Source organism: Mytilus galloprovincialis, chromosome 8, assembly GCF_965363235.1.
Source record: "Mytilus galloprovincialis chromosome 8, xbMytGall1.hap1.1, whole genome shotgun sequence".
NCBI classification, from domain to species: domain Eukaryota; kingdom Metazoa; phylum Mollusca; class Bivalvia; order Mytilida; family Mytilidae; genus Mytilus; species Mytilus galloprovincialis.
In genome coordinates this window covers 32,824,700-32,849,182 of record NC_134845.1, presented here as the reverse complement: position 1 = coordinate 32,849,182, position 24,483 = coordinate 32,824,700, and the positions used below count along the sequence as shown (strand labels likewise).

Genomic DNA, 24,483 nt, shown 5'->3' with positions numbered 1-24,483 from the left:
ATTTATATATCTTTTGTTCTAAATTTTAACTTAGTGTTACTCTCAAGTAGGTGTTTTTTTTTTTTTTTTTATTTATTGATGTTTTGTTGTTGGTATTACAGAAATGATGCGGAGATGAGAGACTTCTGTTTAATATATTGGTCAACTCTCGAACTGTCCGACTAAGAATAAAGGCATATTGTAGATATATGTGCATTTGTCCTGATCACAACAATATGTTAAAATTAAGATATATTGTGGATTCTTTTTTAGGTGAAATATATGACGTTTTACACAATTAATTTTGTTAAAAAAATGTATAGATGCATCAGTATTAATTTTGAATTTTTTCTTTGTAATCATTGGACTTTAAAAGCATTTAGATAATCTTCGTGTACTAATAGTTAAATAAATTTCTATTTTTCATTTAATGAAACAGTTAAAGAAGAAACATATATCAGAAAAGTCTTTGACAATTTCAATAGGAATCAATATATTTAAAACCCTCGAATTCATATTAATAAGGCAAACCATGTGTAAAGAACATTAAAAATTGCATAACATTAATATAACATCATAACTTAGCATTTGTTATTTCTTGTACAATCTGTTGACTGTCATCCCTCTTCTTCAATTCCTTCATATATACAAGACCCTTAGTTTGGATATTCTATTTGGACCTTAGACTGTTGACTAGGGGTTACAAGTTGTACTGTTATTTTTATCTCAGTACTAGTTGGAAGAACCAAACACAAATATAAATGTTTTCTTTGTTATACTATCTGTATATCATAGATTATACGCTTTTATTTGAATTCATTCCCAGATACATATCGATCTGATGTTAACAACTCAAATTACGGGACAAGTTTCGATTACATATTGATAAAAAAAATCTATCTATCATGTATCTTTTTAGATTCGCCTTTACTCATTTCCAATACTCAACATTGATAATTATAGGAAACTGTGTTAAACATGTCAAAACCTGTTTAAGTCAGCAAAATGTGTGTTTGTGAGGTGATGTATGTATGACGAGCACCCCAAATGTATTTAGGTAAAATATTAGAAACGTATCAATATATATATATAATTTTCGAAATGTTTCTGTGTGTAATCATGGTTCGTTTCATTTCCTTATTCTGATTTGAAGAAACAGTTAAAGAAGGAAAGGAAAACAGATGAACATTATACCAAAAGATATCAGAAATGTTTATGAAAATTTTATTTTACAGATAGTTTAAGTCTTGTCAGTATAGTAATATGATTGTATAAAACATTAGGAACTGTACAACGTAAGACATCATAACTCTGCATTCCTTATTTGTTGGACAATCTTTCGACTCTTGTCCCTCTTCTTCATATCCTTCATATTTCCAAGGCCCACATTTTGGAAATTTTTTCGGAACTTTTGGCTGTTGACTTGGTGTTCCAACTTGTAAGGTAAGACCCATACCCATCTCGGTATGTGTTTGGAAGTGGCAATGAAAGAACCAAAAACCTGCAATAGACGGTTTCTTTAATATGCCGTCTTTACATTTAATTTTGATTGTACTATGTACTATGTACTACTACTTATAAAAATGTTCGTGAACATGAATTATAATATATAAATCATTTGTTTGATATATGATTTTGGCATTTCGTATTTACAATTTTGATTGATCTCAATTTAACTCAATCAGTATGATATCTTATTGGTTTATAAATATGCTATTTTCAAACGGAAATAAACTACAAACCTGGGTTTTTTGCATGTAGTCTAAGAACGGTGAATCCTCCATCATGAATCATTACTGAATCCTTCAATGGGGCTTTATCAAGTTTTCTATGAATCATACCCTTTGCATCCAATGCCTTGACTTCCTCTATCGTTGTTGATGTATTAAGCTAAAATACAAGAATTGAAATTTATGATCATCATAACTACATATAGTGATATATATAATAATATGAAATCAAACTACTAATGTGTGTTCGACTTTGCTGCATTGTAAATTGTAGCATGACTGAACAACATTCAACGCCTAAAAACCAAAGCATGCACATGACACAAACGTATCTAATATCATGCAGGATTTCTTAGGTATTTGATATATTAATGAAATCATTATTGTAGAACAAAGGAATACTAGTTTTGAACATATTAGACCGATAAGGTAACATTTTAAGTGTAAAATATGTTAATAATTGATTAAGTTATCACTATCATGATATGTTCACAATAATGGTCGTATTATGATACATGTACTTAAGGATTTGAATTATTAAATCATAATGGTTTTAGACTAAATATGGAATTGACCAATTACGTGATCTATAGAACACAAAGTTTTCAATTTTTCCCGGTAAATTTTCATATACCTTATCCAGAGCTATAACTCTGAAGTAGTTCCCATGAAGATGAAATGGGTGGTTCGTATTGAAAGTAGCACCTTCGTCCACCAAAAAAATTTCTACTACTTCCCCTAATCCAATTTCAATAACATGGACACACTGGCAAAATTCACGAGTACAGTTTGCTTTCATGGACTCTTCATTACAAAATAGACCCTATAATACAATATATTTACATCCTACCAAATTCACATAGACATATTTCATTGTTTCAACATTATGGAGATTAGTACTGTTATCCAGTCAATACGAATGTAAAGGATATACCGTTTTTATTATTGTAGATATGCCGTCGGATGAGTACATGGGTTCACTTTAGTTTGTTTGTGGACTATTCATAACTCAATAATTCAAAGTTTTTTGTTAACTGGAGTTTACTGTTCGATTTTTGTATCTTTATGTCATAAAGGTTTTTTTTCGACAAGTTTTTTTATTGGTTCTCTTGAAATATTTGTCCTCTTATCATCTTCTTTCGTTCCTTTGAAAAGTTTATATTTGAGTAACTATTAGGGAATGACTGTAAGATTTTTTTCTGTTTATGTAGCGGGTTATTTTAAAGTGTGCACCACATTTTTTATGTTTTTTTGTAAAGACAGATAAAAAACGTTGATGACGTCTCGGAAACATGACTAAATTATGTCTATAAGCTGATGAACAAAACAACGTCAGCCAATCAGAAGACGCGTTACATTCAAAATTAAATTATTTCATGATATTAATATATCAATGGATCAACATGGCAAGCCATTCGTATAGATAAGATTTTGCTTGATGTTACATTGAAAAGTTGACAGTTAGATATAGTTAGTTGTGTCATTTGTATAACGCAATGTATGTATATACTAGTATTTGAGACAATTCTGTTTGCAACTAAAGTGACTCAAACTATCCGGGTTTTTATTCTTTCAAGAATTGGTCAATTCACTTAAAACTAAAATTTAAAAACGGTATTTCTTCAAAGTCACTCTTGTTACTTCCTCGAAAGTGAATATTAATTTGACCAATAAATATACTTACAGTCGGAATGTCCGAGTACTGCGTTTGGGCAGGTGATGGAGGAAACACCGTTGATATATGATTGATTTGTTGTGTGAATCTTCTAAATGGTGCATCTACTTCATGAACACTGTAAAGCTCCTTGTCATGGGATCGGAAATTATCGATTATATTAAAGTCATAACCGAGATAAATTGTTCTGTCTGGAACTTCTTTGAGGGATTCATCATTGGGTAACGTAGAATTGAGTTGCGATATATCAACGACGCCTTCTGTTGTCTGTGTGTTCAGTGGATCTAGTTGCTAAATAAATGATGAAATAATAATTTACTGTCGTAAGATCGATAGTGAATCGGAACATCTTTTACTAACTGAATCAAAATAAGTACTTGTTACATTCATCAATCCCCATCTCATTTCTTATAGTTTCACATTTTAAACCTGATTTGTAAATTCGTTTGACCAAGTTTTTATGCACAGGTACAGATATTTGAAACGGTAAAATATAACTATTGGAATATTTATATGATTCATTCATAACAAGAGTTTTAAGAATTTTAAAAAATTTAAGCTATATGCATGTGCATCAGTTTAGTTTATGGAAAGACATTTTAATCATACACTTTGTGAGAAACAACTGTATATCCATGCCATTAGTAAAGAATGATTTCTAATTGATAATGTAAATTCAGTGAGAACACATTTACATCAAAATATTTATGTGTACTAGTATATAATATTGCATTCACTAGTGTTTGCTTTATGTTAAAAAAAAAACAGATGTAAGTTGATTGTCAATGAGACGTGTTAGCAACCAAAGGTAAAACAGAATAGATGTTTGTGACTTATCGTCATCGTGCGGCCTACAATTATGAACACCGTTCATACCGTTATGTCAGATCTAAAACGTCTCTATAGGACAAGATACATATTGATGTATATTTTTATTTTAAATTTTCAATATAGATATAGGCAAAATAAAGTTTACCATTTTTCAAATCTAATAAATCGATTATGAAGACAACTCAAAATTCAAAACAGTAACTGTGGAAATCCAAAGAACTCAAAAACTGAACAAGGCATATTTATATATTTCATAAAATCGGAGTAGTATCAAGACAACTATGTGTATGTAGGAAGAAACACAATCAAATCATATAATCCGCTACATGTTAATAAGCGGCAAAACATATATAGGTGAATTGAACTGCATGCGCATTTTGTCTTGCTTTTTTCACTATAAGCTCAGAGTTACTGTACCACTTTTTACATGTTTATGGATTATAACAACAATGTCATGATTATTTTTAGCTGGATTAACTCATTGTGCAACGTAGAATGACCTTAAGCTGCATACTCTCATGTCATGTGAACTCTAGGTGTAATACCACCAAATCATGATACGGTACATCCGGTTGCATACGAAAGTAGGTCTAAAAAATATTCCCTTGAATTTGACAGTTGTAGAAAATTAACCCTGCATTTCAATGCACTTAATTTTTTCTGAGTCATAAACATGTATGTTGGGTGTCTGAAAGCATCATTCTTTGTTTATTTGATGGTCTTATAAAATATTTTGGAAAGTTAAAGTTACATAGTTACCAAAGCAGGTAACCAGTAAATAATAGTGTAAAAATTGGGTTGTTTACTTCCGGTGCTGGTTACTTTCTTATATGCAATGAAATGTAGTGTGAAATTTTCACTGTAGCACTGGACAGGATTAAACTTTATTCATGCAAAGTATTTCTTTGGTTGAAATAAAGGTAAATACTGTACATTTTTTTTAAAAGTGCCAATTTAACAAAGACTAATAGGGGAAAATCAATGGTGGTATTACACCTCTAGTAGTTAGTTGTTTCATTGACAATTATTCCACGTTTTCATATTTCTATAAATTTAATCTTTTACTTCACAAACTGTCGACTGAATATAACAGGTTCTAAGCAGTTTTTATGAAGTTGCGTATTTAACAACGTAGAATGAATTTATTATGTAATTTTAGAGTCTCTTATGGATTTCATCTTATTATAAATTTGAATTTGCAAGTTCTGACCTTAAAATTTATAAAATGTTTTTTTTTTTATTTTGATATTATAAGAAGATGTGATAACAGTGTCAATTTTACAACTCTCCATCAAAGTCACAATCTGTAATAGTAAATCAATATAAGTCAAAGTATTTATAACAATTGCTATAGATTCTTTAAAGTTGACATTTTACGTACAATACCGTGAGTATCTACATTCCATTCTTTATTCCCTCCAGGTTCTTCATCAGGCGCTCCTTTGTATTTTACAACAGCAAGCTGAAACGCTTTTAAGGTTCCACAAAGTAACATTCCGGATGTTCGCATCCAGTAACTTTTAACATCTTGATTAGTGTGAACTATTATATCATATCTTTCACCAGAGTACAATACTATCGAGTCTACGGTGTAGGGTTCTAACGGAGATCCGTCACTTGCAATCACTGTTAAGTTATGATTGTCTATCGAAAACAATATTGGACATGTATTCAAACTATTTGTGATTACTCTAAAACGGTATCTTCGTCCAAGTTGAACATTGAAAACTTCATATGGTGTGTACACTGTGGTATTATCTCTCATATATTTGTGGTAAGCACCTTTTCCTGACGTCAAATAGATAAATTAATAAATATAATGATAAAGTATATCAGTATTAAGAATCAGTTTATGTTTAACTGGTACATTATAAGTTTTTAATTATATTGAATATATCGAACACTTAAAAAATGTAAAAATAAAGTTATTTGTCTTTTCTTTATTTCCTTATCCCTTTTTACCTTATGCAAAGATTCATTGACGTTCAAAAATAAGGAACATACAGATTAACAATTCTGCTTTGTTATGCAAAACGGTAAATTTGCACTGACGTTGGTCGGAATAGGGACGTTATTGTCCTGGTATTATAAATGTAGCTGTGGTCTAAAGAAACATTGTCTTTTTTATTACTCGTCGAAATAAATTCTTCAAACAAGTTACCATTAATAAGCATGGAATCCGACAAAACACCCCCGGTACGATGAAGCAAAGACGACAACTGTCCAGGCATCATGTCTATAAACCAATCATTAATTAGAACAGTGAATTCTGGTTGATCAACATCATATCTCCCTAAATGCTCGTCTTTTTCTGGTGGTTCACGGATAATAAGAGGTCCAAATAAACCATCTGCATTTTGCATGCCCGCATGAGAATGCCAGTAGTGTGTACCAGGAGTTACAGCCAAGAATCTACAGTAAATAAGGTGATTATTTATTATTCTCTTTGTAAGTACAAATCAAAGTCATTATAATAAAAAAAAATCGTTGGTATTTATGATATATTGACTTAATCATGTTAATGTAGTTTTACTTCTTCTACATATTGTTGAACGGAAATTTAATAACTCGGTTATAACTAACAAAGGGAAATACAAATATTTTAGTTCTCTATTGAAATATGCAGAATATAACATAGGTATACAAAGGACTTGGTACAAAGAGTAAGCAAATAGAAGTAGAAAAGAAATTTTATAAAAGGAAAATTCCTTTTGTCTCATTTTCAATTTCATTATTTAGATGACTTTTATAATTTAAAGTTGTTAACGTGAAGTTTAAAACGCATTTAATTCAATACATTAAAATTGTGTGCAAGTCCTTTTTTAAAGTGTTTTCAAGTCTATGTTTCCCTATGTCAATGTTGTTCTATCTATTACATTATTTTGCTTTATTATCCATTGAGACTGTGTATCAATATAACAAACTTTGTATATGCCCTATTTGTAGGGTTTGAGAATTCACCAGGCTGATGGAATGTATTCCATGCATAAGACGACTCTAGTTGATCAGAAACTCATAATCATTTAAAACACTTTGGTTCCACCTCCAGTATTAGAATGTATTCATCTAGGTCACCTTCAGTATTTTTCTTTTGATGCTGATGTACTCGTCGTTTGCCCTTTTTTGGTTATCATTTTTAGGGGGCTTTTTTTACTCAGGTGCATTATTTTCGTAATAGTTGTTATTGGCTTTTAACAAGCTATCAAATACTGTGAGTACTCTCAGATCTGTCCTTAGTATTTATTTGTTTTGGGAATGCCTTACATCCAATCTGTGGTTGTTTTTTTTGTGTTTTATGTTTTTTGTGTTTATGCTTTGTATTGATATATACTGTAACACCACAATGCTAGCTTAGGGAAGGATTTGTGTCGTCATTAAAGTTCAACCCAGCCACATTCTGTATATATATATCTATAACTTTGCCAATTTTGTTAATTAGTAAAAACATAGCTTGGAGTTCAACAATGAAAAAAATCAAGATAACCTTTCAATACAGTAGATACATGTACACCACCACTATACTTACTTACCAATATTTATCCATCAGACCGTTATTGCGATGGTTACTTATAAATTGGTTTTTATATTCATGTATACCTTCGATATACTTTAAAACTGAAAAAAGTAAATTGACCCGGAACTTGTTACTTATTGGCAATATTAGTTATATGGAAAACAAACGGGTCTGGAGTGGTGTAATTTTTAATCAACACCATTGTCCTACATTAACTATATATAAAGTTAAATTCTTTGATTTGTCATTTTTACCCCATGACGGCTGACAAATTCGACCTCGTTATTTTAGTATTATAGATATACCTGTACTGGAATGATGAGTATTCTGGAATTGGACACTGTGTCAACATCGACACACCATCCATATGTGGTGGTACATGTATTCCATGCCAATGAATTGATACTCCTTCACCTCCCAATAAGTTGTTAATTATGTTCACAACTATTGTATCGTCTAGACAAACCTGTTCAAATATATTACGAGTATGATTATCAACTAAAGTAAAGTTATGTTATTAATCTAAAATGTATAGAAAACATATTTCACTTACTTAAAACAACGATCGTGGATGTTCAAAAAAGGAAAAATGAAACTTAAATCTTTGAGGATTGGCCTGTTTTGAGAAATGCAACGAACTCGAACGTTTTCTATTGCAGAAATTAATGAACTTGTAAAAAAAAGGTAAGAATTAAAGAGTAAAGGCGTCAAACTTGTACATGCATTTTACAGTCGAAGAGTTATCATTCACACGACAAAAAAACTGCAAAAATAGGATGTATTATGTATCCTTGGTAATTGTATCATCATTATTAAATGAATTATCTCAGTTGAATGTTTTTGAATACTAGCATGGAGTAAATCACATTTAATTCTAATATAAGTAATTTAGAAAAATGCATTTAAACCATTACAATTTTCTACAAAAGAGCATGTTAATATCAAATCAGGAATAGGAGAGTCTGATGTTTTTGAGCTGTCGACATACTTTCCGTTTTGAAAACTAGTATTCCTCGGAGTTCGGTATTTTTGTGATTTTACTTTTGAACCTTTTCTTGTCAAATGCTCTAAAATTTAACTCTGGATAAAATTAAATGTATGCATACGAATACAAAAAAAAGAAATTTATGTCAATGAGACAACAAAGACACGGGTCAAGCAGCCCAAAGAATCTAGTGATCAACAATCGTTAATAAAAATACATAAACATCAAATAAATAATGATAAAAGAGATATTACATGAATTCCAGGTCCTGGTAACATCCTGTTTGCTGTAAGAATTGGACGTGGTGATCCATCAGCAGGAACGCAATGAGTTCTACTGCAATCAGAAACGTTAAAAGGACAGTCGTAACATGCTTTCGACAAAGTGTAGTAATACTCTAAAGTAAACGTATATTCGCAAGTCTTTCTAGTATTGATACCACACGGACGTATACATGGATGGTCGCTGTAATCTACAATATAAAAATTAATAGAGAAATAGAAATAACCATAACACTGTCTCAAAAATGTATTACTAACAACAAAAGTGATATATACTTATATACAAGGTAACTTTTAGTTACTTTGAAAATTATGATAACAATTGATAACTGATACCGGTATTAAACTATGTATACAACCATATGTATACAACAATATAAAAAAAACAAAAAGTAAATAAAAGAAGAACAATAGATGACGTATTATAAAAAAGTAAATATTTTGCATATATAATGGAGTAAAAGATCGAAGCCTGAGATTATATCAGAGATTGAGATTTTACATTGTCTTGAGTTCTTCCGAATCCATATAGAGGATAAAGGTGCTAAATGATATTCAACTTCATGAGTGAAAACAAACTGACAACTCCATGGCAGAAAATGATAACAACGTACACAATACACAACAACGAAAACGTAAGATTGAGCAACATGGAGCCTAGCAAAAAAAGGTCATATCTCTTTCATTGCTGATCAAAATTTGGTTAATCTAATTGATAAGTCATAAGGAATAATATGCGAATGAGCAGGCAAATGTCCGTTAGGCAAATGTCCGTTGTATGTACGAAATGTTTTGAACTTACTGATGTATCCATTATAAAATCTTAAAATATCGAAAGTTGATATATTGTATGCAAACTTGATATCTTTCAAAACATTCTATATAGACTTTTTATTTTACATAAAAATAATTTGTATTCCTTTTTAAACAGACCTCATACTTTAACTATAAGCAAATTTTTGGTGTGAAACGAATTTTGTTCATCTCTGTTAAAAGATGACTCCCTGTGATAAATGTAATTTAAATCAAGTTTGTAAAACATAATCCATTATACGAATTTGTACTAGCCATGCAAGGCTATTCACCTTCTTTTGTGCGTTATTAAATGGCTGTTTGACATAAGTATTTACACATTCAATAGCCAACAGATCACTATATTCTTCTTAAGCTATGTACATAAACTGTTAAAATGGTTTTTTAGTGAAAAAAAAATGTAGGTAAGTTTATAAATGTGTTTTTATCTACTTGTCGAACTTGTTTACTTGTAGTGTCTCAAATACTACCCTCTGTATTGACAATCCTCTACTAACTTTCAATAATTCTTTGACTCTTTATGCAGTTTATATGAGACTGTCATAGAAGTGAGAGATTTAGCTACCTAATCCACCATTTGCTACATACGAAAATGCCCGTATTAAGTCAAGAATATGATAGTTGTTATGAATTTACTTTTTCATAAAAATCTCTATATGATAACTAAAGGTAAAAAAAAACGCGCTCTAAAAAACGAAATTGTTTCTACTGGAATAAATTATAAGTTGATATCATTAGATAACTTATCAAAGGTACCAGCTGGATTATAATTTAATAAGCCAGACACGGGTTTCGTCTACATACATGTAAGAACGAATTTATCCACGATATGAGTGCATAAAGTGAAACATGTTAGCAACGCATTAAAAAGTTTAATTGGAATATTTAAATGTAACATTATTTTGATAGACTGGAAAGACTGCATTACCTTACAGGTAGTCAAATATTGCGCTCAATTTTGCGAGCGATGAACAGCGATGTCAACTTTTGCATAACTAATTCAATAGTCCATTCATTGACAACGTAGTAGCCAAGTGATGCATTTTGTTAAATGAATTCCAAAGATCGGCATTATAGGACACACTCTTTAATAAAATCATTAATAGATTACTTATTTAAATACAGATATCGTGGAACGTCTACATCATACATTTTCCATCCTAAAAACAACAACCACGATGATGGCAAATGACTATAGTAAGGATATGAATATTATTGTTTAAAGCGAACACATGGTAACATGTTTATCCATTTTCTAACCACAAGTTTGTTGCACTTATCTTTTATTTTAGGTCATTTTAGGTCATTCACAGTCAGTGTGTGAGATTTATTTCAAATACGGTGATGTTCAAATATTTTTTCATGCTTTTTGACAAAAAAAAATTCTTCAAAACGATGACCGTAAATAAAACAATGTCCCGGTTATGTTATTTCAAAGTTAGGATATCAAGGTTGACAACCTCTTCATGTTAAGATAGTTTGTAAGATAAATTCGCCAAACAGTGTGCTAGTGACCTGAACGATATATGTATGCATATTATGTAATTTCCATATGGTGTTCGATCTATGCCCTATCTTGTACCATTTAGAAACTACTGACACCGTATTTATGTATAAGGTCACTTAACGCTGTGTAACTAATAAAGCATGTGAAGAAACCGTTAGAATTTTTGCTATAAAAAAATGAAAAGTTCAAAATAGGGAGTTAAAAAAGAAAACAACACGTTATATAAATTTCATGCGTCCGGAGCGCTTTTCTGGAATACCCATCATGAGGAGTGCAAACAGGAAGAAACCCATGAAAACCCACGATACACAAATTATCGGAAGTATTTGATCACAGATGAATTATCAATAATTCGACACGTTTAGAATACACCTTATCGCTATTTGTCCGCCATTGCTGGATATCACACGGGTTCCCGTAAAATGTTGACGTCATAAAACAAAATATCTGACGCCACAATGGAAAAGTAATTGTTGTTGACGTCAAAAGTTCAAGCGGCCGGGTCAGCCGTGATTAGCGATAAGGTGTATAGGTTGTTTCTGTCTTACATCATTCCAAATTGGAATGTCAAAGGATTTACACAAATGTTGAAATTTAACGATTATAATTGTTAATCTAATTCTAATGATTGTTAGAAAAGGCAAAAGTATTTCAATTATCATGCGCTGCAAAATAAGTAAGTTAAAACGTGTTATTTCAGATGCTTTTTCCTTTGCGCTCATTGCGATTATATCTGTTAGAAATGATAATACAAATTGAATATGAAGGAATTGTTGAAATGGACTTTATATATTTCTATAGTACGAAAACAAGAATGGAAAATTGAGTGAAAAGAGAATTACTAACTTTAGATATAAACATTGATAAAAATATTTGAAATGAAATACACAAAAATAAAACGAAAATTAGCCTTGAGCGTATTACAATGTGAACAAAAATATGAGCGGTATCAATTAACTCTTTATTTACTTTGCATGTATCTTTATGAAGAAAAATTATTAATTTGGAAAGGGGTGTATAGAAAAATAATACCATCTTATTGAATTAATACTTCATATCTTTTCAAATGCAATGCATAAATTCAAAAAGTTCATACTAAGATATGAGTTATGAAATCTCGAAATAATGTAGACTTATTCACATATCGTTATTATTTCTATATAATTTTTTCAATATTTTTTATTTAATTTTTTTTTTTAGATATATTTAATTTTTATAGGTTTTTTTTGACGTTTTTTTCTCGAAATACTATGGATATCTATAATTAATTGTGCAAGAAAAAATGATAGTTACCATTAAGCTGAAAGTTTGCAATCACATTCGAATATCCCAGCACAAACAGTATTAATATTCTATGCATCTTGATTAATAGTTTTATAAATTTCGTTGTATCAAGGTTAAAATTTAAAGAGTCGTTTTCACTAGGGGAGTTTTACCAAATGAAAAACATTAACTTTGTCAGAGCTATTTATATATGATAACTAACGGACCGAAACCTTTGACATTCGAACTATTTAGTTTTGCAAAAAGTGAAATATTAAATTTGTACGAAATGACATAGTGTAAAGACACGTTACCGAATGATACTGAAAGTACAAATTGAATACATGTAAATATATGTTAATCGTATCGTTTCGGTAATACATTGTAGTAAACGGGGTATCAATGTACTGATATTTTTTGCTAACCAAGTATTAGTAGCTTATAGAAATGTTGCCTTTGGGATATACATTGTTCCATTTTTATTAATTTGTTAATTTTATAAAAATCAGTGAACCAGAGAGCAATACACGAGAAAAATGTTATTGAGATGATATTTTGTGTTACAGAGGATACACGTTTTCCAGAGGTTAGGCGCCTTCGGTGATAGGAGAAATAGCAAGTACATTGGAATATTGAAACTGACAGTGAGTCCAATTAATATGTTATATCTTAGATGTTCGGTTTGTAAATACTAGTATCTAAACAAGTTTACACATGACTATGTGGTATAGGCTTTGCTCATTGTTGAAGGCCGTACGGTGACCTATAGTTGTTAATTTCTGTGTCATTTTGGTCTCTTGTGGACACTTGTCTCATTGGCAATCATAACACATCTTCTTCTTTTTTATATTTACAGTATTATACAGATGTTCAAAAGTCGATTGAGAAAAAACAAATCCGGGTTACACATAAAAACTGAGAGAACTCATCAACTATAAGAGGAAAACAAAGTTACAACAGGAAAAAGCACCGATATACATAGAAACGAACTACTTGATAACAACCACCATATTCCTGACTTGGTACAGGACATTTTAAGAAAAACTTAAGCTTAAATCTGGTTTTATGGCATGACAAACCTGATTCATTTTAGGTATAATACAACCAAAACAGAGAATATTTCATTTTTGTCGCGACTTGAATTCTTGTGTTTCCAAATGAATCAATCATCGAAACGTAAACAAATACTAGATTATGTTACATTATTTACAATTTATCAAACATTGGAGTCTTAGAATAAAGTTTTGTGTCAGTAATCATCAAATTCACATATCGAGATAACTCAGCGCTTTTCTTAACACAGTAGTTGTAAATACAAAAAAAATACCTTTCCAGGTGATGAAAATCAAATGTTCTAATCAAAAGCTATTAAAAAGTGCAACATTACTCTCAACTCTTGAATTGGTTTTGATTATCCGTTCTATATTTAGTATATAGAAAACATTAGTTCTTCTTCCGCCATAGGTGACAATACTTACTTTCTCTAAATTTTACCACTTTTTATTAAAAGAATAAAGGACAAAACAGTAATCTTAGGAATGGTGATTCGCATGTGCTCCTCAAATTCGTACTGAACTTGACCTTTTTCACTGTATTTTTTATTTAAACATCACTGTGACGTGCGACTAACAAATAAAACTCCATTCATGGTATATATATTGAGCTTAATCATTCTGTTTGAGAAATTGATGTCGAATGGTCTCAAGAATATCTTCAAACAGAGCTTATTAATAGTATTCATGGTGACTGTCATTTTATATCAAATTTATTTAAATTTGGAAGTCTTTTCATCCCTAGTTTTTTGGTGGGATTCGTGTTGCTTAGTCTTTAGTTTTCTATGTTTTCTGTTATATATTTATATTTTTTGTTTATCTTTTTCTTTTTTAACCATGTCGTTGTTAAAATTATTTTCCATCTATGAGTTTGAATGTCCCTCTGGTATCTTTCGCCCCACTTTTCGACGAATTCTCAAGAAAATATTTCAAAGTGTTTCAAGATTTCTTTTGTAAAAGAGGGACGAAAGATACCAAAGGGACAGTCAAACTCATAAATCTAAAATAAACTGACAACGCCATGGCTAAAAATTCAAAAGACAAACAGACAAACAATAGTACACATGACACAACATACATTTTGTAAGTATACAGACTGCAGGTATGTATAAACAAAAACAATAAACAAAGCATGCCCTTGCATAATATCACAGCGCTCCGAAGTTGATTTCTGTCACCTACCTTGGGAAACAAAAGGCCAACGTTAAGCCATGAAAATGTAAAACACCTATTTACCTTATTTTGTGATTAAAAAGTACAGAATTCTTATGATACCATCAATGCTATGCTAAGTCATTGTGAATCATTTCATTATAACAAAAACTTTTCTATCCCCGTCGCTCTGCTACATTAGCATGGACCATTTGACGTCACCACCCCTACATTCTGGTTAACCTCTTTCTGTACTACTTTTCAGATAAGGTCATAAAGGATGACATATTTTAGTATCAATATTGATTCACACGTAGGGTCTTTGCGTCAAAAATTCACACATTTATTTCAAAACCAGTTGTTGGTATGATACGGGTTATGTTCTTCTCATATATTTTATGATGGTATAATACTAAACCCCGAACGGGAGGGATTGTGCTCGATTTTTATATGATGAAGACATAATCTTATTAATTGAGGTCTATCTGGAGCTGGCATGTCAGTAACTGGTAGTAGTTCTTTATTTATTTATAATTTTCATTTTGCTTAGTTTCTTTTGTTACCTATTCTGACATCCGTCTCGACCCCTTGTTAGCTTTGTAAATTTTAATTTGAGTTCATTTATATGTTTTGGAGTTTAGAATGGCGTCCATTGTCACTGAACTAGTACACAGTTTTATTTAGTGGCTAGCAGAGTCCTACCATCAAGTCCCATTGGCCGTCATCTGGTATCTGCTCTTTGGTCGGGTTGTTGTCTCTTTGACATGTTCCCGATTTCTATTCTCAATTTTATGATATGATACCTGTATCCAATCACATGTTATCTTATTGATAAATATGAGTGAACAATGCAATTGAGTTTTATCTACTTCATCCAAAAATTACAATAGAAGCACAAAATCAAGGCTTATCTGATAATCTCCATTCTATAATGATTAATTATAGACTAATATTGTAATAGAAAAATGCACTTTATTTTTGATTTCATATAGTTCAATATTTAATGCATATAAAATTTAATGTGAAAAATATTTTATAACAAATTATTGTTTAACTGTTATATACTTTAAAGGCCAAATTTTCATGTCCAGTTTTTAGTTCAAGTAAACTTAACTTGGTCAAACTAACTTTCTTTGGGTCAAATAACTTTCTGATAGAACAAATACTACTTAAATCTTTGTTTGAAAGTGAAGGATGAACAAACAAGTCATAAACTTCGGACAATGGTTCAAGTAGTGACATGGTCAACTTACGTCCATAAATTAACATTGATAAACTATAGGGCACAAACTAGTACCTTAGTATCATCAATATCTTAATTAAAATTTATAATGTTATTTTATATTATTTTTTATATAGATTCTAAGTTGTGTATTGTTTTATATTAAGGTTAAGAAAATATTAATGAATATATTTTGAAACATATTGTGGTAATTTCAAAAGTAGAAATTACAGATATTAAAGAAAACTCATCTTTTATATAAATGATAATTATGGCCTAGTTCTGTACCTTAACTATATTTGGTCACTCTTATTTTAATTTATTGTGGACTAACAATAACAGCTTCATGGCCTCTATGACACTTAGAAATTGGTATATAAGGAAATCAAGTCGCTAAAACATTAATAGCGTATTTCTTGATTTTCTAGGTGAGTCTCTTGGTGTTCGAATTAATTTAGATTAAAAATTATTTTTATTTTTATTTTACTTTGGAAAAATAAGACAAAGTTTATAAATAATTTATATTTTAATTTAAAAAAAGGGTTTAATTTAATGGTAATTATTATTGTTATTATATTATATTTAATTTGAATTGTGATATTTAATTATTGTTTTCAATTTATTTTTGACTATAATATTTGTACTGTGAAATTGTATTATAATTATAATGATGTTCTCTTTATTAAATTAATAGCGTATTTCTTGATTTTCTAGTTTGGTTTTCTTTCCGTTGTTGATTCCGGCCTCCTACCGTGAGCCTCCCCCTAGATTGTACCAAAAGGTATTACAATTGTTGGGTACAACGTACATATACACCATTACCTAAAATATCAACACAATATAATAGTAGAGGACTATGTATAGCAACGGAAAGAAACCACAAAAGCCAGGAAAGACACCATCCAATTACAGCCACCATCGACAAATTCAGGAGAAACTTGACTCAGCATTTGATATTTTGGATATTTTCGATAAAACAGACAACGTTGTCACCTTCAAAACAGACAAACCATCATCTTATCCTGTTGAAGATTGTGACAACAATACAACTATTCCTTACGACGATCAACTCTTTTTGCAATCATCGCCAATTCATCAAGGCAGCAGCAACCATTTTCTCTCATCGTGGACCGGATATCCAGTAGCACCAACTCACATCACACCTTTGAGACCTTCCATTATTCGTAGACCAACGATTCCATCTTCTTTTAACACAAGACCACCACCTCAAACAACTAGTCTTCAAACGCCTCAGCACTTTTCTTTAATATATCCTTCTTTACAGACATCGACACCATCTGCAAGTTCCAGTGCCACTTCAATATCAACTGGACATACCGTAACATCTACCATATCCACAGCCGTATCAACATCAATACCAGCCTCTACAACGACTACAAGCACTGGATCAACTACAACGACTACAAGCACTGGATCAACAATAGGAACAGTTACAGGACAAATAACAACCGCACCAACTTAAATAATTTATATTTTAATTTAAAAAAAAAAAGGTTTAATTTAATGGTAATTATTATTGTTATTATATTATATCTAATTTGAATTGTGATATTTAATTATTGTTTTCAATTTATTTTTGACTATAATATTTGTACTGTGAAATTGTATAATAATTATAATGATGTTCTCTTTATTAAATTAATAGCGTATTTCTTGATTTTCTAGTTTGGTTTTCTTTCCGTTGTTGATTCCGGCCTCCTACCGTGAGTATCCCCCTAGATTGTACTAAAAGGTATTACAATTGTTGGGTACAACGTACATATACACCATTACCTAAAATATCAACACAATACTAATCTCCGAATCGTATTGATAAACGAAGCTGGTTGTGTTTTAAAAAATTGTAATGATATTGAAAATGAAAAACATGTTTTATTGCAATGTCCAATTTATACAGATTTATGTGATAGCTTTTATAATCGTGTCAGTCACTTTAAGAATAGTTTTATAAGTATGCTTGATGATGAAAAACTTATATTTATGTTTAATAATGATGATATGCAATTGTATGCTGCCAAAATCTGCCATGATATATTATTAAAAAGAAAAAGTGTTTTATATGTTTAATGATTGTATATAAATTACTTGTTTTGTGTCAATATGTTTTAATCAGGTACTCATTAGACATTACTCTTTTATGAGTGTTTTATGTATAAGCTGAAATTGACCTTTTATATAGGTTGATGTAACACATATGTATTGAGCTGATCTGTTACAATATCCATGCCTTATATATCATGTACTGTAGTACGACGCTAGATTAAAACTGACGAGGAAAGGTAACACACGGCCACCGAAAGCTTTATTTTTGTGAAGCCCAGGTGGTCGTGTGGTCTAGCGGGACGGCTACAGTGCAGGCGATTTGGTGTCACGATATTTCAGTAACATGGGTTCGAATCCCGGCGAGGGAAGAACAAAAAGTTTGCGAAAGCAAATTTACAGATCTAACATTGTTGTGTTGATGTTTAGACAAGTTGTATATATATATATATATATATATATATTATGTATATGTGTTTTATTCAGTCTCTCATAACTTTTTTTTAGTGTGTCTTATGTTTACGCTGTTGTTTATATATTTATATTTTTTAGATGTATGTACATAAGGTGAGACTTTACTAAAGTGTTTGTCTTTGTCTTTGTCTTACAAAAAAAAGTCAAGGTAAGAGGAAGCATACCATAAGGATGTGTACAACTTACAACTTTTCTTAACACAACATATATTTAACCTTTTATTTAGATAATGCGTGAACAGACAATAATAGCACAAATTCTCAAAGGTGAACGATTAGCCATGACATTTGGGAATTATATTTCTAATAATATAAATTATGCAGCTCTAATTTTATTAGATAAACGTTTACCCGTACCTGTTTGCGATCAATTTAATTGTGAGATTTTATTTGAGAAATAAATTAAAAATTCTTCTTAAATAACATCAAAGAAATATATATAAAGATCTCCTGATAAAAAAAAACTAATACGATTATAACTTGTTGACTAGATGAACACAATCAGCCGTCAAGAATTTCTAAATATACAATATTAGCTATAGGTCAATGTCAGGAAAATATAAACTTGTTTGTGTGAGGCGGAGAAACTACAATGTAGGTAAGAGCGAGGTACCAGTTTTGTGTCGAGTACGAAAAAGATTGTTTTTTTAAGACATTGACCTAATTTTATTTTATACTGCAACTAAAATAAATACATTTAATAGATATTTAAATGTAAAACAAATTGCAAACTCGTTTTCACCCCTAAATGAACCCCTGTTTGTGGGAAAAAGGGTTCCATTGTGAAATTTAAATTACACACAATTTGGTTGTGTTAATATATTTAGGAAATAAACACAACTAGTTACAGTAAAATCTTTTACAGGTTAACCATATGTGCAAACAAAAGTTTAACCATAGATAGAGACGATGTTAACTTATAACAATATTAACTATTAACAATACCACTATTTTTATAATAAATTCCTGGATTGAGATAATTTTAATCTCCTATCGGAAATCAAAGACAGATAACTGCAGTAACTATTGTCTATGACCATTTGAATATGTTTTGTAAGATTTCAGATCACAGTTATATATTTGTAGAACTTGACAGTGAAGTGGTCTACGCTTAAGTGCAATGGTTTTATATTCTAAGCAAGCTCATCATAAGTACCAGGATTGAAAATATGTATCTGCGCCAGACGCGCGTTTCGTCTACAAAAGACTCATCAGTGACGTTTGAATAAAACAAGTTAAAAAGGCCAAATACAGTACGAAGTTGAATAGCATTGAGAACTAAACTGCGATGGTCTGTGATCTTCAATGGAAGACAATTACTTGCGTGTTTCCTTGAAAGAGCGTTTGATAGGGATTATATAGACGATAGCAACGTCCCAAGCCGTTTGTTCAAACAAATATGGACATGTTGGAAAACGAGAGAATGTTTGTCCAGATGAGAGTTTTTATATGATTAGAAAAAAGTAAAAACACAAAAATACTGAACTCAGAGGAGAATCCAATCGAAAAGTTCATAATCACATGGCAAAATCAAATGAAAAAACACATCAAAAACGAATGGACAAGTACTGTCATATTCTTGACTTGGAACAGGCATTTTCAAATGTAGAAAATGGTGGAATAAACCTGGTTTTAAAGCGCTAAACCTCTCACTTTGATGACAGTCTCATCAAATTCCGAAGAAAGGAACAAATTATCTCAATCCGGATTATTGTTGGTCGGCGCTGGAAAATGTTAACTTGATTTGTAAAAAATAACAGCTGGGGTGGCAAATAAAGAATAATAATGTATCAATTTAGAGACGCTTTCTATGTTTGTTATCCCAAATATTACTTGTGCGATTCTAACCTAACTATTATATAAAATATAAACTAAAGGTGCTCGAATGGCCTACAAAGCGGAGTATTGGCTGAAATAGCATAGTGTTCTACAAAGACCAAATTAATTAATGGCCTCAAAACGACCAGTGTTAAGCAATTAAAACGAGAGAAAAAACAGCAAAATTTCGAAACAAATATGACATAAGAAATAAAGCAACCTACGCGACTACCACTAAATTACAGGTTCATAAACTTAATTATATTCTATCTACTGCAATATGTACCCATTTCACATGTTAAATAACTACCATACGTAAAATAAAAATAGAATGGGGTTTGGTTTTGTCAATGCGACAACTATCCATCCAAGATCAAATGTCATGGATGTATGCAGCTGGTTACCACATGGCCTTCAACGTGGAACTTTGGCTCACTCTGTAAATCAAGCAATATAAAATGTACGACCAGTGTAAAAACAACTTAGAAGGTCAACGGCTTGATTTTTAAAGAAAATCGTAAACGAAAATTTCATATGATCACAGTAACAATCAAAAGCCAGTGCTTGAACCCCGCACACCAACGCAATTTTCTGAATAAAAGGTGAACTACTCATGCATAGTGTCTTTAGTTGTTAGATTAAAGAGCTTTATTTATAGTATAAAAAACATTTAGTATTTTAGAGTTTATAGAATATCTGAACACTGGCTGCTAGCAGAGTGACTGCTTGCCTAAGTTTAGCAAATAAAACAAACATTGTTTATTATATGGCTAATGCCGAGTGGGTAATCAAACTTACTCATCAGGTAGTTATGCTCTTTTGGATGACTAAACCACTCTTTTGGCTTGTGATATACTCATTTGCCTGGACTTTGAACGATGACCTTTTAATCCTGTACTAAGTCAGGAAAATGACATATTGTTTTGTCGTTAGTCACAACTAATTATTTGCAAATACGGATACGTTTGTTTGAATAGATCAAACATGTCTTCACCCTTGTATAGACTTATACGTCATGAAAGTTCAATGTATTCAATCCACACCGCCGTATTCATTTCGTCACACTTGGAGTAAGTATGTCTAGTATATTTCCCTTTTTTATTATAGATCCACGATTTATGAGATGAAGCAAATTAATCTGCAATCAGATTTTTCTTTCCAATGGCCTCTACTACTTACGAAACTATTCAATTGCAGCCAATGCATAAGACTTGATTATATCTCAAATGACATTTGGTCCGACCAAAATTATTGTGAATAAATTACTATCGTTCTTCCAATTTCTTTGACGTCAGTCTATGGTTCTAAATGTAGATATTTGTTTTACTGACCATTAAGAAAACTAAATTTCAATTTTAATTTACATTTTTTAAAGTTTGAATGTTCAAAACTTTGTCCCGCTAATAAACATAGTGTACATTGAGTTTTAGAACTAGCGCGTATTTTCTTCAGGACGAATCATTGCATTCAAAAACTGCGAACGATACCCCTCGATAAGTACTGCTAACAAACAATATGTGAAACATTATTATTATATGTTCGAACATTGTTTTCCATTCGCTAGTGGGGGGATGACTGTCTAAAACAAACAACATAGAAAGTTAAAAACGTAGCAACACGAATTCCGCCAAAAACCTGAGGTGCTTACATGTGCTACGGAATGATAAGCAGATCCTGCTCCATATGTGGCAACTGTCATGTTGCTCATGAAAAAAACCTCCTGAGAAGTCTGGTCTTCGTTTGTTATTTTTCAAGAATAATAATCAAAGGTGATTAATCCTCTGCCTCTATTCCTAGAACTTTGATGAATGGCAGTTAATTGCGAAGCTTCAAAAAGATCAAACGAAACATCATTTGAAAGATATATTCAACAATATACTGCAGATATTTAAACGACACTTGTCACTGATGAGTCTTTTGTAGACGAAACGCGCGTCTGGCGCAGATACAAAATTTCAATCAAGGTATTTATGATGATCATTGCATATAGGTTCAACACTAAAACATGTCATTTAGCCCTGTCTTATGTAATTCATCCTATCCTAGGTCACGATCAATGGTTGACACAACTCGAATCTTAATGTGTTGACCTGTTGGGAATGATCAACAGCATATTTTCGATAGTCTTTGTGAAATGAGTAGGCCCGATAAGACCCCTTTTAGCTTCAAATTATAGCATTTTTACCAATTTGTTAAAAAGTATTTTTTTAGCTATTTATTGTAAATTCATATAACAATTTAGTATAACTGAAGTCTTCACAATTTAAGCATTCATTTGTGTTAATTTTAAGACAGTTTTTGTCCAAAATGGAAGTGGCCGCATTTAAATATATGTTGTATATGATGATAATAAAGGACTGAACACGAATGCGAATACCAACAGTTAAGACAAAACAATCTGAAAAGAGACGCTTTATGGCATATTTGATATATTTTTCATAATTAAGCTTGAAACGTCTGTAATGACCAGATCAGTACAAATCTGTTACATATACTTATTAGTCGACTGAGGTTGACACTTAATTATTTAAAAATGTTAAAAATCGTACATTTGATGTCCTTCGAGTAATAGGCCAAAACTAGCCCTTACCGGACCTTCTCCTTTTTGTGATCAACTTCCAGAGTATGAGATTGAAATACTGTAGGCATCTATTATTTCTTTATGCTCTTATCTCGCTTTTCATAACACTTGGCTCAGTGCTCGGATCACAAAAATCATGTTCGAAGCATGAAATGCAGCACTTTTGATTGGTTGATATTGGAGTATGAGTACAAATAACAGACTAGAAAATTTTATGACTTCAAGGCCTGGTGGACTGTTTTCATCAGCTCAGTATGTAGTAAGTGCTCTGGTACTGACATGCTTTATAACATATACTTGAATTCCTCGTTAGAATATATAAACAATGACAAATTTTGATATAAAAAAAACAGATGTGATAAGATTGTCAATGAGACAACACTCCACAAGAGACCAAATGACACAGAAATTAACAACTATAAGTTACCGTATGGCCTTCAACAATGAGCAAAGCCCATATCGCGAAGTAAGCTATAAAAGGCTCCGAAATAACAAATGTAAAACAATTCTAACGAAAAAACTAACAGTGTTGTTGTCAGTTTATCGATATTCTTTAACATTTACATATAAGCGGGATGTTGGGCTAGCCATAAAACCCTTTAACCATAAACTTTCCTGTACTAAGTCAGGAATATGACTGTTGTTATCAAATAGTTCTGTTCTTTGTATGTTGGAGTTTTTGTTGCACTTCAGTGTTTGTTTTTCTGTTAAATTTTATGTGTTTCCCTCGGTTTAAGTTTGTAACACTAATTAGTGTTCTCTCAATCGGTTTATGACTTGTATACTACTGTTGATTTTGTGTAGCGTTTCTGATGAATGTAAATCAAGCAAAAGCTCTTCTGATTCACAAAATTTATAAAGTATAATTTTCATTTACATATATAATTACAGATTCAATATTTTATAATGTCTCACCACTTGTATAACATTATACATTCCAATATACATATAAAACATTGCGTATACCATGAAATATTGGATAACACAAATAAAACATATAGTTAGTATATTAAAACTAACAGTAAAATAAAAGCTTACATACTAAAACATGTGTTGTTCATTATAATACATTATTTTGATTTGCTAACAGCAATCTCGCGTCATACTGAAATTAACCTTGAAGTTCATTTAAAAATAAAACATGACATTTTTCATGATATTATTTCTTAGTTCTTTAGGGGATTTTTTTATATACTTTTTCAAGTTGCTACTTTAAATGGTGTGTTTTACACCTCATCAGCAATTAATGTGTGTTATTTCTGCACAAACAACAATTTTGAAATCAATCACATTTTAAGGGAGTTTTATGTATGGAAAAGAGCTGCTCATAAACGGTCTTAATTTAAACTCCATTGGAATTCTTCCCATATAGATTCGTTTCAGTAGCTTGTATCAAAGCAACTGTTGTTGACAACGAAAAGTAAGAAACATCAACTTTAGGTGAGCACTTCTGGAAAACATGTGGACGCACCCTGCCGAAAGTCAGAAACCTGTAATCAGTGGGTGTCGTTGATTGATTTTATTTTGTTTATTTTTCATTTATTGT

The 24,483-nt window shown here is 31.0% G+C and overlaps 1 protein-coding gene across 1 annotated transcript; it reads right to left on the bottom strand.

The window, feature by feature from the left end:
- Positions 1-1,163: 1,163 nt before the first annotated feature.
- Positions 1,164-12,748, bottom strand: LOC143085592 (uncharacterized). The gene is made up of 9 exons (XM_076262046.1): positions 12,609-12,748; positions 8,969-9,186; positions 8,035-8,195; positions 6,377-6,627; positions 5,597-6,003; positions 3,394-3,675; positions 2,344-2,532; positions 1,722-1,869; positions 1,164-1,480 (listed from the first exon to the last, which is right to left on the bottom strand). Exons 1-9 carry the CDS (start codon positions 12,673-12,675, stop codon positions 1,230-1,232), a joined length of 1,974 nt encoding a protein of 657 aa, XP_076118161.1. The 5' UTR covers positions 12,676-12,748; the 3' UTR covers positions 1,164-1,229.
- Positions 12,749-24,483: the final 11,735 nt, after the last annotated feature.

Excerpts from the sequence above, each read along its gene's own strand:
- LOC143085592 (XM_076262046.1), bottom strand. The coding sequence starts at position 12,675 with ATGCATAGAATATTAATACTGTTTGTGCTGGGATATTCGAATGTGATT. Across the intron at positions 9,187-12,608 it reads TGCAAACTTTCAGCTTAATG|ATTACAGCGACCATCCATGT; the intron begins GTAACTATCATT and ends TTTATATTGTAG. Across the intron at positions 1,870-2,343 it reads GAGTTATAGCTCTGGATAAG|CTTAATACATCAACAACGAT; the intron begins GTATATGAAAAT and ends CTTGTATTTTAG.